This window comes from Mytilus californianus, unplaced genomic scaffold (assembly GCF_021869535.1).
Source record: "Mytilus californianus isolate M0D057914Y unplaced genomic scaffold, xbMytCali1.0.p SCAF_9, whole genome shotgun sequence".
Lineage (NCBI taxonomy): Eukaryota > Metazoa > Mollusca > Bivalvia > Mytilida > Mytilidae > Mytilus > Mytilus californianus.
The window spans coordinates 7123426-7140005 of NW_026262745.1; the positions used below are offsets into that span (position 1 = coordinate 7123426).

The window sequence follows — 16580 nt, forward strand, 5'->3', positions numbered from 1 at the left end:
AATTATTTTAAGATTTCACTAAGGTGTTAATTTGATAACCAATAAATTAGTTTATTTAAAGGATCAATAAGTGTACATCGTATCTAAATTTACAAGCTATATAAACAATATCACTATAAAACGTAGGATGTTATATCCCGTTTTTTAATTAGAATTCAACAGGTACAGTCAAACATCCTAACCATATCTTTGTATCTAAGAAAGAATTTAGTTAAACTTTTATTTAATTTATTGTAATAAAATCCCTGACTTAATAATTTAACAGTTATACTTAAGGTGGTACCCAACACCTTGACTAATATTAATTTGGCTCGTTTAATTTTCCTAAAATTTTGACAAAATGTTTACTTTGACCCTTTGACAAACATATAAAAATTTCAAATAATTTGAACCAATCACTTTATCAGAAAAATTTCACTGGTTATATAGCAGTTTGACAAACACTTATTTTAATCATTGAGAAGCTTAATATTTCCTTAACAATACAACATGATTAAAACGTCTAGCTGATTTTAACAGAGTTATCTCCCTGTAGTGTTAGGTACCACCTTAAATTATATTCCTTGAAATTCAAAACGGGCATACAGAACAAGTAGTCAAATATATACACTGTAAGAAGGGGTCAAAAGTAACAGCTGTCCAAAAAGGGAATTCCTTGTATATAGTTTCCCATGTCAAATTGAAATATCCGAACCTAGAAAAGGACAATTGTAGCAGTCTGTTTTAGATTTATCTTCTATAAGTTCTCATGGGTAAATGTTTCCTGCTAAATAGGTAAATTCTTGATTATTTAAAGCAAACATATCATAATGTAAAAATGAAAAAAATTTTAGAAAAAAAAACCCAAAAAATTATGGAAAAAAAAATGGAGAATTTAGCCACCCCCCCCCCCCCCCCCAAAAAAAACAATCCTTCCCGTTGTGGTATGGAACCTTCTAGTACAAATTCAGATAGATCCATACACTTAAACACAAATTTTTGTCTGGAAATTAGAAAATTGTTTGTTTTTGCCCTTTTTTTGCCCAATTGCTGAACGTTTGGGGCAATTATCCCCAAACTCAATCCAAGCCTTCCCTTTGAGATATGAAACCTTGTGGTACAATTTCAGAGAGGTCTATACACTTACACACAAGTTATTGTCCGGAAACTACAAAAATGCTTATTTTGGCCCCTAATACCTAAACTGTTGGTACCATAACCCCAAAAATCAATCCCAACATTCCTTTTGTGATATTAAACCTTCTGGTAAAATTTCAGTGAGATCCATTCACTTAAACTAAAGTTATTGTCCAGAAACTAAATGTGTCTTCGGACGACGACATGATACCATTATACGAACCCAAAAAAAATTTGTGGTCGTATAAAAACATAGGGTTTCTTTACTCTTAGGTGGGTTATAATAAAACACAAATAAATAATTAATTTTATTGTAAAAACCATTTTATTGCGGTAGTGACTGTATCCACAATAGGTAGACATGATGTGAAGGTGTAGATTAGTATGAGTATTCTTAACAAAAACATAATAATTAAACATGTTAAAAATACAAAACACTTAAAAGTAACAAAAGCTACATTGCCATATTAGGCATGTGCAGTCAAAACATGGCATTCAGCACTTCTATTAGAAATATTAAAGACAAAATATCGTTTAATATAAATATCAAATTTGGTGCATAATGAGCAGAAAAAGCATATACTTGTATGGAGGGTGTGAAGAAAGAAAACATTAGTATGAAACAAGGTTAGATGTATTTCTTTTACACTTAGGAGAAGGAAAATAATTCAATTCCTAAATGTAAAAATAAATTGACAAAACATATTAATAGACATACACATATTGTTAATTTATAAGATAGTACTGTATTACTTTTATTTTAACCAGATAGAAAAACAAAAAAATATTTAGAAAAATTCTAAAATGTTTTCAGTTTGTTAACAAGATGATAGATTTAAGACCAAACATATGCACTGACCTCGCAGTGACTACACGTCTCCTTTCTTGAATGACTATTTGGATGTTTTATATGATTAGTCAATCAAATGTACAAGTAAAAGATCAACAGTCAGAATAAATATAACACACATAATTAATTCATAAACAAATAATGTATCATAACATTCATCACATTTATTACAAATACACAACCACACATACACAACAGTACAATGACATTACAATGTAATATTAGCTTTTCCTTCAAATCATTTATGATGTATGAATTATTTTATGAAAATTAGAAAATGTTACTGATTAACAAGTATCTGAATAAATAATAAGCATGTGGATTCATTTATTTTCGTGGGTACAAATTTTCATTGATTGAGGAAAAATTGTATTTTCGTGGATACCATATTTGATTTTGTGGTTTTTCCAAAGTCTACACACAAGCCCCTAGAAAAAATTGTTCTTTGTTGAACATTTAAATTCGCAGTTCACCTTTTGCTAGGAAATCCATGAAATTCAGTATCCAACGAACAATAATGAATCAACAGTAAATAAAACTGTGTCTTGATTGTTTATATAAAAAATGTTACCCGATGCACAAGATTGTAAACAAATAAGTTGATTTAACACACAAATAAACCATATGGCACAATGTTTACACATAAAAATTGCAAAAAACTTGAATAATTTGTAAAAAAATAAACATGATGCACTGTAAATAACATTTCTAATTTCTGTGTGAGCAAGAGCAATCCTAAATGACAACTAAGATACTGATCTAGTGATATAAAAAGATGTACTTTCTAGGTTTGGACAAAGGAATAATCCTTTAAGTTAATTGATGTCCAAGGATAACAATCGATTCGATATATAGGAAAAATTAATTGCAAGTTGTTTTTGAAAAAAAAAATCATCTTTTAACCTTTAGAACAAGAGAAAGGAGCAAAGCACTATTGTAACACAAAGTTTTTTGTAAATAAAAGATATGAAAACTACACAACAAATAAAAAAAACATTGCACTTTTAAAAGGAATGGGAATGTTCTTTACTTATAAAATCTAAACATTAAGCATGGAATTCTATGTGAGATTAACAGATATATAAATTAGATATCTTCTGGGGAAGAGAACATTGTGATAGGTTCTTTTTTACCACTCAGATTAAACTTTCCTTTGACCACTTTAATTCTCAATTTTTTACCTCAACTGTTAAATCTGAGCAAAACTTCATGGGTACCAGATTTTCAAACTAAAAAACTAAACTGCATGATTGAAAATACACAAGAATAAATAATTGTTAACCTACTATTTTGAAATATGATTAGCATTTACTATATTTTTCCTAGCATGATCAATGTTAAAAATATAAATGAATAATGATGTTGAGTATTTCTTTAATGGATGACTGGCAATCAAGTTTTGATTTTTGTATCAAAATAGTCTTTGGTATAAACAGAAAATGAAATAAATAAAATAAATACATCCTGAACATATATTCAGTAAGCACTTGTCACAAGCACTTAACACTTTCACACACTGTCCCATATCATTATATTTGTAAAATATTTTCAGCTCACAATATATAAAACCAATTACTCACTAACATAAATACATATTAAAACATACTTTGAGTTACAAATAAAGCTTAACAAAATTCAAATACTACCTTATAAATATCAATTCAAAAAACAATTCTGTAAGAAGAGACCAACAAGTTCTGGCTTTTATAAAGTATCCATGTTTGGTAGGTTATAGCAAAGATGAAGTAGTATTGTAATATTGCATAAAAATATATCATAATAATCAGTATTTTATCAGGCAAAGTTCAGGAACAGTTTAAATATGATGTAGTCATTCCAACAAAGTTTTATCATATATTGACATCAATCATTTAAGAATATGCATAGATATTATTCAAAAGGGTTCAGATGCTTGAAGTCCTCAAATACGTTGGAAGATTTAAAATATAAAAAAAAAACTAATAAAAAGGGTAAGATTGTCAAAGAAATATTGCTTTCATTACAAAGTTTACTTCAAAACTATTAAATCTATATTTGAAAACTTTAATTTGATAAGAATAAGTAAATCCTTGTATCAAAAATACTGAAATAAATCTAGAAAAAGAATATATTACGTACAAAACAATGGCACTTTAGAATGTTTGGTTTAAAAGTCTAATTCCAATGTTGTAAAATTCCAGTAATTTATAAACTTCTGTTATAGTTGGAGCTTATGGGATTAATATTTTGTAATTAAATCAACATTGACTAAATTGTCTTTGGGAAAAGCTATCAACTTCAAACACAAAATTGAGTTCACCATTTCAATTCATTTCTATATCTTCCTTATTTATACTATATGAGTATTTTACCCTCTATGCCCAATACTATACCTTTACAGGTTTTCAGCAATACTTATTTACCCTTTCTTTTTTACTTCTTTTTAATATTCAATATAATTCTTTGAGATCAGTTGCATTGGAAAGCAGACTCTAAAAGGATAGATCTTCAGTTAAATGACTAATTCAAATTTCATCAACACCATTCTTTAAAAAAAGTCCTGCTGTTTTACATTACATTACAAGTTAGCCACAAATGTTGACAAATTCACCTCACTTTTAAATATAAGCTGTACTTGATTTCAGTAACTATTGTTCAACAGATCTTTCACATCATCAAAAAAAAGATTGAAAATCTTTACTGATCTTAACCATAGCATATCATGATTGTTAAGTATTGCATCATGGATATAAATAGATGGTTTCTATATAAACTCTTAAACTTCAGATCTCTGATCAGCAGAATTTGAATCAGGTAGATGAACCACCATAACTTTACCTTTCCTATCAACAACCGTGATTGTACTGGTTGGTGATGGTGGCGGTGAAGATCGCTTCTTATGTCTTCTGATCAAAACAATTAAGAGAATTAAAATAATTATTAACAGTATTGACAGGCCAATCAAAACTGGCAGAAGTGTAGTGCTCGGTGGTTTCTCATCCACACTTCTAGAAAGGTTCAGATCAGCATTAGGCTGAGGTCTTGTGGTTGTTCTGATCCTGATCATGTTTGTTCCAGTCCCCGGTTGATCAATGTTTTGCCCTTCTGATGCAAGGTCTCTCTTCTGTCTGTCTGCTTTTAATGAGTAAACAGAATGTAAAAACCAAACTCTTTCATTGTCAGCCTGAAAATCATTAATAAAATAAATTTATTTTCATATGCATATTCTTTACTATATTATATGAAATATAATAATTTCAAGATGCATCATACAATTATAGGTTTCTGTTGACAACCATTCTATCATTTGGCGTATTTCTAAAAAGAATAATTCAATCAAATGATAAATAATAACAAGAATGTGTCCATAGTACACGGATGCCCCACTTGACTATCATTTTCTATGTTCAGTAGACCGTGAAATTAGGGTCAAAACTCTAATTTGGCATTAAAATTAGAAAGATCATATCAAAGGGAACATGTGTACTAAGTTTCAAGTTGATTGGACTTCAACTTCATTAAAAACTACCTTGACCAAAAACTTCAACCTGACACGTGACAGATGGACAAACGAACGGACGAACGAAAGAACGAATGGACGCACAGACCAGAAAACATAATGCCCCTACTACTATCGTAGGCGGGGCATAAAAATTCTACAAAACATGAAATAGACTAAAAAAATTTTAATTTTCTATAGAATTTTACTGTAAATGATCTATTTGTACTAAATTCAAATTTACAGTTAAATGCCATTAACTTGAAAAAATCTGATGGCTATATAAAATACATTAAAATCCCTTTCCTGAAAAATGGAGAGAAAAAATTACACCATAAAAATTATCAGACTAACCTCAAACAAAGGTTGAGTATCAATAGAAAATCCATCAGATCCAGGTTGTTGTACTAGAGAAGTGGCTCTAGGGTCGTCTCTGGCCAGCAGAACTTTAAACTGTATCCCATCCACACTGGTATCCACCGTATCTTGTGCTAATGGATCCTAAAAAATAAAAATGAAAATTACCATTAAGTTAAAGGTATAGGTATTGGTATTAAGTAACAGGATCAGGATTATCAGGATTAATTTCACCAAGTAATACTCCATGTGAGAATTTGAACTATATTTGATGCTTAATAATTGTGTTAACTTTAATTATCGCTATTTTGTGTATTTGTCCTTTGACCTTTTTTTTGTGAAAATATTTCGTATCATGCTATTGGCTTGAGATAGAAAATTATCGTTAGAAACTAAGAGCGCACCTGCAGTTGTGAATGTAAACATTAACGACGTCATAGGCAAAATAGCAATAAATATTATCAGGATATCCCCTTCGATGAGATTGTAGCTGAGAAACACCTTCTCGTTTGAAAAACCATCCATAATCTTTAAATCCAGTCCAAGCTTTAATGTAGGAGAAGTGTATATTTTTCTAAAACATTTTCCTATTTATATGAAAATGTAATATGTTAAATATTATGCTTGAAAATGGTAAAATTTCATTCCAATTAAAGCAAAGTATGTGAGGATTTGTCCTCTCAAAAAAAATGTTGATGGATAGATCATCAAGACAGATGGACAAAATGACACAACTTATTTGAACGTTCATTGATTCAGGCTCCAAACACTTACAAGTATTTTAAGTGAATGTTCAAGTTTATCCTTTGGTCCAAGACATCCGTATAGGTCATTTTCTGGATCATATCTAGGTATATAACCATCTTTTCCAGAACATAAAAATACTTTGTCTATACCAAGGTTAATTTTCTGTCCAAGGTCAGCTGATGAATCTATTCTACCATACAGTGTATCACCTGAAAGGAAATGATATATTGATAAAATTTTCACCTTTCTGAATGTTTGACTCTATGATAAAATGTGACAAAATTATATATATTTTAACATGTAAATATACTTTGTAAAATATAACTTGCACATAAGAAGTTTTTAAGATTTTTGCATTATACAGATGCAAACATTTTACGGTGGTCTTATAAAAATTTCAACAGAAGGCATACCTGGAGAAAATGCCATGTCAACTTCTACTTCATCTTTATCTTCAGACAGCCATAAATCTCTCTTCCTCATCAATCTAAATTTGGAATTTAAAGTATACTTAGATGGCACTGGATCACTGACTTGTTGGAATCTGATTGGTAGGTCAAAGGTCATTATGTGTTGGGGTTGACATTTGATTGGAGGATCATATGCCTGTCTTGCTGATATTGTACAGGGAACCAGATTGATTTTGTATAATCCAGAATAGTCCTTCATCTGCAACAGAATAAGTCATATGAATATTTCTGCTCACATTAGTATTACAAATAATTACATTTAAAGTTGACAAAATCTTTTTTCACAGAGTAATCATAGGTTAAGCACACTGACTTGTTACATTAAAAATATGTTTGTCTACAACCATTTTATTTTAGAAATAACTTATATATTCCATACATACTCTTATTAATGTTCTGAGATTTATCTTCTGTCAGTAAACATTAGATAACTTGGGAGTAAACTGGACTGGTGTTATAATAACAATGTTAGTTTTTTTAATAGATTGTTGCAGTATGGTGGCACTGTTCTTTTTCTAATAATTTTTCCAATCACATTAATGTCAACACTACAACAGGATATATATAAGACATATACATACAGAAAAGTCAGATTCAAATTGCCAAAGTTGGTCTGCCTTATCATAAGTTTTCGAACTACGCAGCATTCTCAATGTGAAGGTCATTTTAGGATTTTCTACACATGATACAGATGACTGATATGGTGAGTCTACAATAGAGTAAATCATAAAGTGAAAATCTTTATATTGATAGTACTGTAGACCATATGAACAACATATAATTATGGTTGATAAATAAATGGTTAATGTATGATTCACTGATCAATTTTTGTTGTATCTTTTTTTTTATTTTCTCTACATTTATTGTCAAAATATTCAATTTCTTATCATCTTCTAAAATATCATTATTTAAATTCTAACCAAATCAAAGTTTCAATATATAATTCTAAAGATTTGCAAAGTAAAGTAGTTGCAGTTTGATAAGTCTTTGTTGAGTCCATTCTTTGCATTGTAGGTTTCAATCTTGCTGCCCTTTGACTGTCTTATGTTCATAGATAAATGATTTTAAAAAATGCCTATGCTAGGAAATCAATGATAGAACTTGTAGAAAACCCTCACTATTTATACATGGTATTCACATCATTATTGATGACCTTCTAGCATTTATCAATTTTAAAACCAGAAACAAAACCCTGATTCCTTAGACATCTTGGTTGTTTCTTAGAGTTCCTTGGGACTGTTGTCTCACAGTACCCATCTAACATAATTTATTGAATTCCTTGAGACTGTCCTCTCATAGTACCCATCTAATATGATTTATTGAATTCCTTGAGACTGTTGTCTCATAGTACCTACCTAATATAATTTATTGAATTCCTTGAGGCTGTTGTCTCATAGTACCTATCTAATATAATTTATTGAATTCCTTGGGACTGTTGTCTCATAGTACCCATCTAATATAATTTATTGAATACCTTGGGACTGTTGTCTCATAGTACCCATCTAACATAATTTATTGAATTCCTTGAGACTGTTGTCTCATAGTACCCATCTAATATAATTTATTGAATTCCTTGAGACTGTTGTCTCATAGTACCCATCTAATATAATTTATTGAATTGCTTGGGACTGTTGTCTCATAGTACCCATCTAGTATAACTTATTGAATTCCTTGGGACTGTTGTCTCATAGTACCTACCTAATATAATTTATTGAATTCCTTGGGACTGTTGTCTCATAGTACCCATCTAATATAACTTATTGAATTCCTTGGGACTGTTGTCTCATAGTACCCATCTAATATAATTTATTGAATTCCTTGGGACTGTTGTCTCATAGTACCCATCTAACATAATTTATTGAATTCCTTGGGCCTGTTGTCTCATAGTACCCATCTAATATAATTTATTGAATTCCTTGAGAATGTTGTCTCACAGTTTCCATCCAATATAATTTATTATCAATTCTTAAAAGTAAACACTTGTACGTTCATTCCTATTCCCTTTTTCAAATCTTTTCCGTTTTGCTTCTGCCTAACACTACTGGTATTTCATTTGCTCACCTCTTCCTGTTTCAAAGAGTTTTTGAAGGTTAAATCATATAGTCATACTTTATATTTCATATATCATACACAGAAAAACATTAACTTTATTACATACCAGGGTAATTCATAACAAATTGCCCTCTGAATCTAGCCTTTGTTCTGAAGGTCACTACCAAACGGTTGTTAGTAATTTTCATGCTAGCAGGAAATAATGACCCTTCCAACCCATCAGTGTCAGATGACCTTGAAGATGTAATCCCATCATCCCACATTACAGCTGTATTGTACACAAAGGTCATTTCTAATTCTGTCTGTGTGTCTATATGTCTCCACCCTCTGTCTCCAGATAAAGAGTGGAAAACATAGGAGACATATAGTGGTAGTCTCATGGTCATAAAGGATTGCTTGATATCAAGGGGCTGAAACATAAAATATATAGAGGTTATCCCACATTATGGTCGTAAAGGACTGCAAGATATTGAGGAGCTAAAACATACAACATGCTGTCATATAAATATATATAGAGAGAAAGAGAGATAACCAACATTGTTTGTTCTTGTCAGCAACAGTTCAATAACTACATCATAGTTTTAACCTTTACATGAAAGCATTAGAACAAAGGTATATTTTTTTAAACTTCAAAATAAATTTGTTTATTAAAGAAAGTGTCTCTTGGTGAAAAACACATGTGAAATTTGGTCGAATAAAAAGTACTCTTTTATAATACATTCCTCAGTTGTTGGGAGAAGACTAGAGACATTGGCCACTGAGGTCCTTCTGAAGTAGTATTAAGAAAACTGACGGAGATTATTATTTGCTGCTTAAAATGAAAATTTAGACAATTAAAAACACATTACAGAAAGAAACACTTTGTTATTTGGTAGTTATGAAGAAGGCTCTTCAATCAATATAAAAAATGCAAATGTAATATTTTACCTGTCCATCTGCAGCTATTTTTCCCTCACAAACGGTAACGAGTGATGTCATATCAAATATACCCTGAAATTTCCACTGGCAGGACTCGTAATCTAAATTACTACAAAAAAAATAAACACAGTTCATTACTAAAACTGTAAATGATTAAGATGCATGTATAACATAATTAAAAGTCAACCTATCCCTGTTATCTAACCTAATTCATATATTATGAGGGCACCTCCATGTAATCCTTGACCAACTATAATGTTTCCAAGAGAAAGTTTAGATATTTGTTGGCATTTTTTTTTCATGATGAAATTTAATCAAAATAAATTTGACAAATTAAGCTCATAAGAATGACATCACTATTTATCTTAATCCAAATGCAACCCTTCCTTGAGACTTTGCCCTTGGTTTTTGGTGGGGTTCTTATTGCTCAGTCTTAAGTTTTCTATGAAGTGTTTTGTGGACAGATGTCTTATTTTTCTTTTGGCTATTGTGTTGTTTCTTATTTTTATTTCTAGTTTTTGTTTGTTCCCTGGTATATTCTTATTTTTTCTATAAAACATCTCTTATTAGTCCATTAACAATATGTATGTGTTTAGCGTTTTCTTCCTAAAAATTATTGGGTCAGGATTGGTTTGTAGTTGTAAACTGGAATATATCGTACTTCCCATGGTTCAAATTCCAGTATTATACCCTTTACCCGATCTCCCCCATTTACAATTTGTCAATGAACAATTCATGATATTTCATCCTGTTTAAGTTCAAGTTCTCTTGTATATTTTGATAAATTTTAATAGCTGTTACAACTAATAGGTTGGTGATAAGTTTTAAAAAGAATTCTCATAAAAACTACTTAGAATTTAACCTGGTTCAATGAGAAGAATGCATTACCTGTAAAATCTCAAAGTTTTTGCTGTTCTCAGATCCCCACTATTCTGATAAGGTTCAATTTCACCGATCATAAATGGATTCTTTGTCCTGTTAGAAACAAATCCAAAGCCTAAGCGTGATTCTGAATAATCCATCAGATTAGAGCACTGATGCTGGCCTTGCCTTAATGCATCAGGACTTAAAATAAATTCAAAGTTGGAAGGCTGCCATGTGGACACGACTGGAAGCATACCATCTTGATGTGGGACCTTCACTGTTATAAGGACTTTACCACTCTCACTGCCATACTGTGGTCCTACAATAGAATACAATATTACAGTCACATCTATGTATACAGGATTTTGATATTTCACAAATATCTATACATATCAATCCTAAACCATTTAAAACTTTTTATTTTCAGGTCCATAATATTTACAAACCTTTCTTCAGTAGCATTTTCTTCAAATATATTCAGTCTTGCTTGCAATAAGCATACACACATTTTTTTCAATTTTTAAGTAATAGAAAACATAAAGAACTAAATATAATTTGAAGGTTAAATGAATTTTAAAAACTTTATGGAAAGAGATTGGCATAAACATCTAATAGCAATTGATATTTGATAAAAGTAAACAAAAGAAGCATGTGTCTGAGGACATGAATGCCCCCGCTCAAGCTTTGCAATGAAAATGGGACGGACGGAAGGACAGAAAGACAGGCAGTGAAGGGTAACACTTAATGCTCCCATCTCTTTGGCAGGGACATAAAAAAAAATATAAATTTGAATTACTTAAAAGGAATCAATTTCATGATTACCTAGATATTTCAATTTAGCTGTGAATGGATCTGCTCCTACAGTATTGACTTCTCTTGGTGGACAAATTCCTTGTTTCCCATTGACCTTGACAGGGTCACTTTGGTAAGTATGTCCTGGTTCTCCTCTAACATTGACAGCACGAGCAATGCATCTAATTCTACTTCCTGTAAACATATTAAATACAGAATTATTCTTTGAGTGATTCAACTTACACGACATTACAAAACAATCATATGTAAAAATCATAACAATGTTATTTACAATCATATTTTTATTTACATTCTTGCATACAAATGATCACAAATATATACTGTATATCTTTGAAAAACAACTATTCTAATGCAATTATTTTGTATCAATGGTTCTGATTGGATGACAATAAGCTTAAATTCTTAATCTCCCTGTCTGTAACTAAGGAAGCCAACATTTTGAATACCGGAATGTATTGACATGTAATTTCTCCAACAATAAGCAAAATAAAATGCTCCGCAGGGCGCAGCTTGATACGACCGCAGAGGTCGAACCCTGAACAGTTGGGGCAAGTATGGACACAACATTCAAGCTTGATACAGCTTTGCATTTGGATTGTGATTAAATATTTGACACAGCATAGGTTTCTGACAAAGAATGAATGTGGTCTAAGAACTTAAAATTTTAAATTGGACATTCACCTATTATGGTCCAATATCCAAAATCTAAATACATGGTTAGATTCAGCATATCAAAGAACCCCAAGAATTCAATTTTTGATGAAATCAAACAAAGTTTAATTTTCGACCCTTTTGACCTCAATGTGGACAAAGTTGATAACGGGGCCCAAAAATCAAAAATCTAAATACATGGTTAGATTCAGCATATCAAAGAACCCCATATATTCAATTTTTGTTGAAATCAAACAAAGTTTAATTTTGGACCCCGATTTGGACCAACTTGAAAACTGGGCCCATAATCAAAAATCTAAATACATGTTTAGATTCAGCATATCAAAGAACCCTAAGAATTCAATTTCTGTTAAAATCAAACTAAATTTAATTTTGGACCCTTTGGACCATAATGTAGACCAATTTGAAAACGGAACAAAAATTAAGAATCTAAATACACAGTTAGATTCGGCATATCAAAGAACCCCAATAATTCAATTTTTGATGAAATCAAACAAAGTTTAATTTTGGACCCTTTGGACCTCAATGTGGACCAATTTAAAAACGGGGCCCAAAATCCAAAAACTAAATACACGGTTAGATTCAGCATATTAAAGAACCCCAAGAATTCAAGAATAAAACCCCATTGAAATTGGTCAAGAAATAAGCAATTTATACGAAGTATCTTCTTTTGCACAATACTGTGCAATTAAATATTTCTTGCTATTGCGCAATACTGTACAATTGACAATTTCTTGCTATTGCGCAATATTGTGCTATTGGATATTTCTTGCTATTGCGCAATACTGTGCAATTGAAGATTTCTTGCTATTGCGCAATACTGTGCAATTGAAGATTTCTTGCTATTGTGCAATACTGTGCAAATGAAAATTTCTTGCTATTGCACAATACTTATTATATAATAATTTACACATCCTGTTGGTGTGTATCTCCTACCATATCATTATTATTTGCTTTTAAATATAAATCAGAAATAACCAACTTAAAATGGAAAATTTTAAAAGAAAAAAAAAAAGGAAAAAAAGGAAAAAAAGAAACCCCCCCCCCCCCCAAATTTTTTGAACCCCCTTATGATTCATCACCCCCCAAACTCAATCCCAGCCTTCCCTTTGTGGTATGGTACCTTGCAGTACAATTTCAGAGAGATCCATACACTTGAACACAAGTTATTGTCTGGAAACTAGAAAAATTTGTTTTTTTGGCCCCCAATTCCTAAACAATTAAGGCAATTACCCCCAAACTCAAACCCAGCTTTCCCTTTGTGATATGGAACCTTGTAGTACAATATCAGAAAGATCTATACACTTACACACAAGTTATTGTCTTGAAACTAGAAAAATGCTTGTTTTTTGCCCCTTTTTGGCCCCTAATTCCTAAAATATTGAGGCAATTACCCCATCATCAATCCCAGCCTTCCCTTTGTGGTATGGTACCTTGCGGTACAATTTCAGAGAGATCCATACACTTGAACACAAGTTATTGTCTGGAAACTAGAAAAATGCTTATTTTTGGCCCCTTTTTGGCCCCCAATTCCTAAACGTTTCAGCAATTACCCCCAAACTCAATTCCAGCTTTTCCTTTGTGATATGGAACCTTGTAGTACAATTTCAGAAAGATCCATGCATTTACACACAAGTTATTGTCATGAAACTAGAAAAATGCTTTTTTTTTGCCCCTTTTTTGGCCCCTAATTCCTAATATTTTGAGGCAATTACCCCCAAAATCAATCCCAACCTTCCTTTTGTGGTATTGAACCTTGTGGTAAAATTTCATAGAGATCCATTCACTTAAACTAAAGTTAGAGTGCGAAAACCAATGTGTCTTCGGACGACGCCAGAACCGACGACGACGACGACGACGACGCCAACGTCATACCAATATACGACCACAAAAATTTTTTTGCGGTCGTATAAAAACTCACATTTTGCATCTAAAATCTTCTTTTTATCAAATTTTATTACATTCTGAAGCGGACAAGAAGCCAGAAAATGCCTGGTGTTTACGTTTGATGCAGGAAGCATACCTATGACGTCATCTAGTTTAGGCGCCAAAGAAGATAACATCATTTCGCGAATTTTTGTTTAATGAAAATTTTACACTGAACAAATGACTAAAACTGACCGATTTGTTTATTTTGCATTAGAATAGAAATAACTGTATTGTATGTGAAGCTTTGCGAAGGTTCATCGGTAATTTTACTGTCGCAAATATCTGTTTACCTGTCTCCGATACCTGTTGCCAGGTAAACTTAATTTGCAACAGTAAAACTGATGGAAGTCCACAAAGCTTCAAATACAATACAGTTATCTCTAAAGTGTATGTATTTACAATGACAAAGACAGGTTTCATAAGGACAATTTCTGAAAGGAACCTGTAAGTTATTACCATGATTACATGAAAAATAGTAAAATAATTATCCTCTTTTCATTGGTTCAAATCTTTAATATGTGCATAACTGAAAATTTTAGAAGTATTTTGTGTTAAAATTTGTTTTCAAACTTTTTGTCCATGAATATTTAAGAAAACTATAAACTTCTATTACTAACTGGTATTGAATAGGTAACTTACAAAACCAGATGCAGATCCAGGATTTTGAAAAAGGAGGGGGACAGGGCCCCCAAACTAGGCAACGTTTAGAGTAGTACATGTAAAAAGTATATGCATTAACCATTTATGTAGCTAAATGAGGGGGGCCCTTAATCACCTTGAAAACTTAAGAATGATAACTAACCGCTATTGAAATATACACTGTCCAGAGTTATTCCTCTTGTTGAAGCAAAGAATGTAGTTGACACAATATCCTCTAGCAGACTTGTTACCCCATCTGTTGTTGTTGGTGCTGCCACCTGCCATTGGAATTTAGTAAGTGTATCATTGATCTCCTGAGTTTCACACATTGGTCCTGTTGTCGGAAAATCTGGATGTCTTGGATTACATGACTGTTAAATATAATAAGGAAAAAAGTAAATACAAGATCAGAAAAAATTCAAGACAATAGGTCCACTACATTTTTTTTTAACAATGGATCAACAAGATTTGTGAAAAGCCTTTAAGTATTTGCAAACATCAACATGTTATTTTCTACCAGAAAGAAGAGAGTTTAAAATTCAAAAAGTATTACAAGCTTAAATGTATTTATCAAAGTTGAGCATACACGTGTTTTTATTTATGTAAATAAACACATGTGAGTGTGTGTCTTTATAGTGGTCATCTACTGGTGTTTATATTAAATAAACAGGTTTGTGTTTTAAATGTATGTTAATTTGGACTAGTCAATATTTGTCGCAATGCGTAAATATATTGAGTATGATATTCTATATGTAAATAGCACAGGATTTTTTAAGCCCAAATAGTTTACTTGTTAAAGTAAGTTAAGGAATATTGTCATTCGTAGCTCGTATACAGTGCAATTTAGTTTAGATGAAGGGGTACCCCCCTCCCCAAAATGAATGTTTGTACTTTTGTAATATTTTATGCATTGATAGATAGATAGATATTTATACTATGACATTGGTTAAAATCTTAGACCTATATATATATATTATATGATTTCTCACTTTGAATTTCTATTTTGTAGGCTGTTGTGTACCACACAGCGGTGTTGACGTTTTCGCATTGGGACTCATATTATTTCATTTTTGTAATAAAATAATCAAGTAAGCTGCACATGTTGGCGAGCTATTCCTATGAAACAAGTGTTTGTTTTTATTTTATAAATACTTTATGTTCGTTTGAGGTAACGAATTAGAATATAATGAACAAGTGAAACTGTGAGCTAGTGCTCACTGATGATACCCCCTCCCAAATACTTGACGGTAAACAGGAAATTGTTGAGTGATGAATCTTAAAACGCATCACACGGTATAGCTGACTTATATAAACCCTGAAACCAAATTTCATGTCTTTCATAGAGAAACAAGAAAATGTGTCCATAGGACACTATGACTCACTGACAATATCACATTTCTATGTTAAATCTGGGTCAAAACCCTAATTTGGCATACATTTTTAAAAGTTCACATCATAGTTAACATGTGTTCTTATGTCTTAAGTTGATGTGACCACAACTTCATGGTAAAATACTTTAAACCAAAATATTTACTTACCTCAAACCAAAACTTAAACCTCATATAGGTTAGACCGAAGAATGCACAAACCAAAACTTAAACCTCATATAGGTTAGACGGAAGAATGCACAAACCAAAACTTAAACCTCATATAGGTTAGACGGAAGAATGCACAA

General features: G+C 31.4%; 1 protein-coding gene across 1 annotated transcript in view; it reads right to left on the reverse strand.

Annotated features, from left to right (window-relative positions):
- Window positions 1-1411: 1411 nt before the first annotated feature.
- The window catches only part of LOC127714953 (extracellular matrix protein 3-like), a 65746-nt gene continuing 50577 nt past the window's right edge, over window positions 1412-16580 (reverse strand). Inside the window, exons 15-24 of the mRNA XM_052220974.1 lie at window positions 15069-15276; window positions 11675-11839; window positions 10877-11171; window positions 9998-10097; window positions 9177-9480; window positions 7600-7727; window positions 6962-7217; window positions 6576-6757; window positions 5799-5945; window positions 1412-5129 (exon numbers count right to left, since the gene is read on the reverse strand). Of these exons, the coding sequence (XP_052076934.1) occupies window positions 4722-5129; window positions 5799-5945; window positions 6576-6757; window positions 6962-7217; window positions 7600-7727; window positions 9177-9480; window positions 9998-10097; window positions 10877-11171; window positions 11675-11839; window positions 15069-15276 (2193 nt within the window). The 3' untranslated portion in view covers window positions 1412-4721. The remainder of the gene's footprint in view (window positions 5130-5798; window positions 5946-6575; window positions 6758-6961; window positions 7218-7599; window positions 7728-9176; window positions 9481-9997; window positions 10098-10876; window positions 11172-11674; window positions 11840-15068; window positions 15277-16580) is intronic.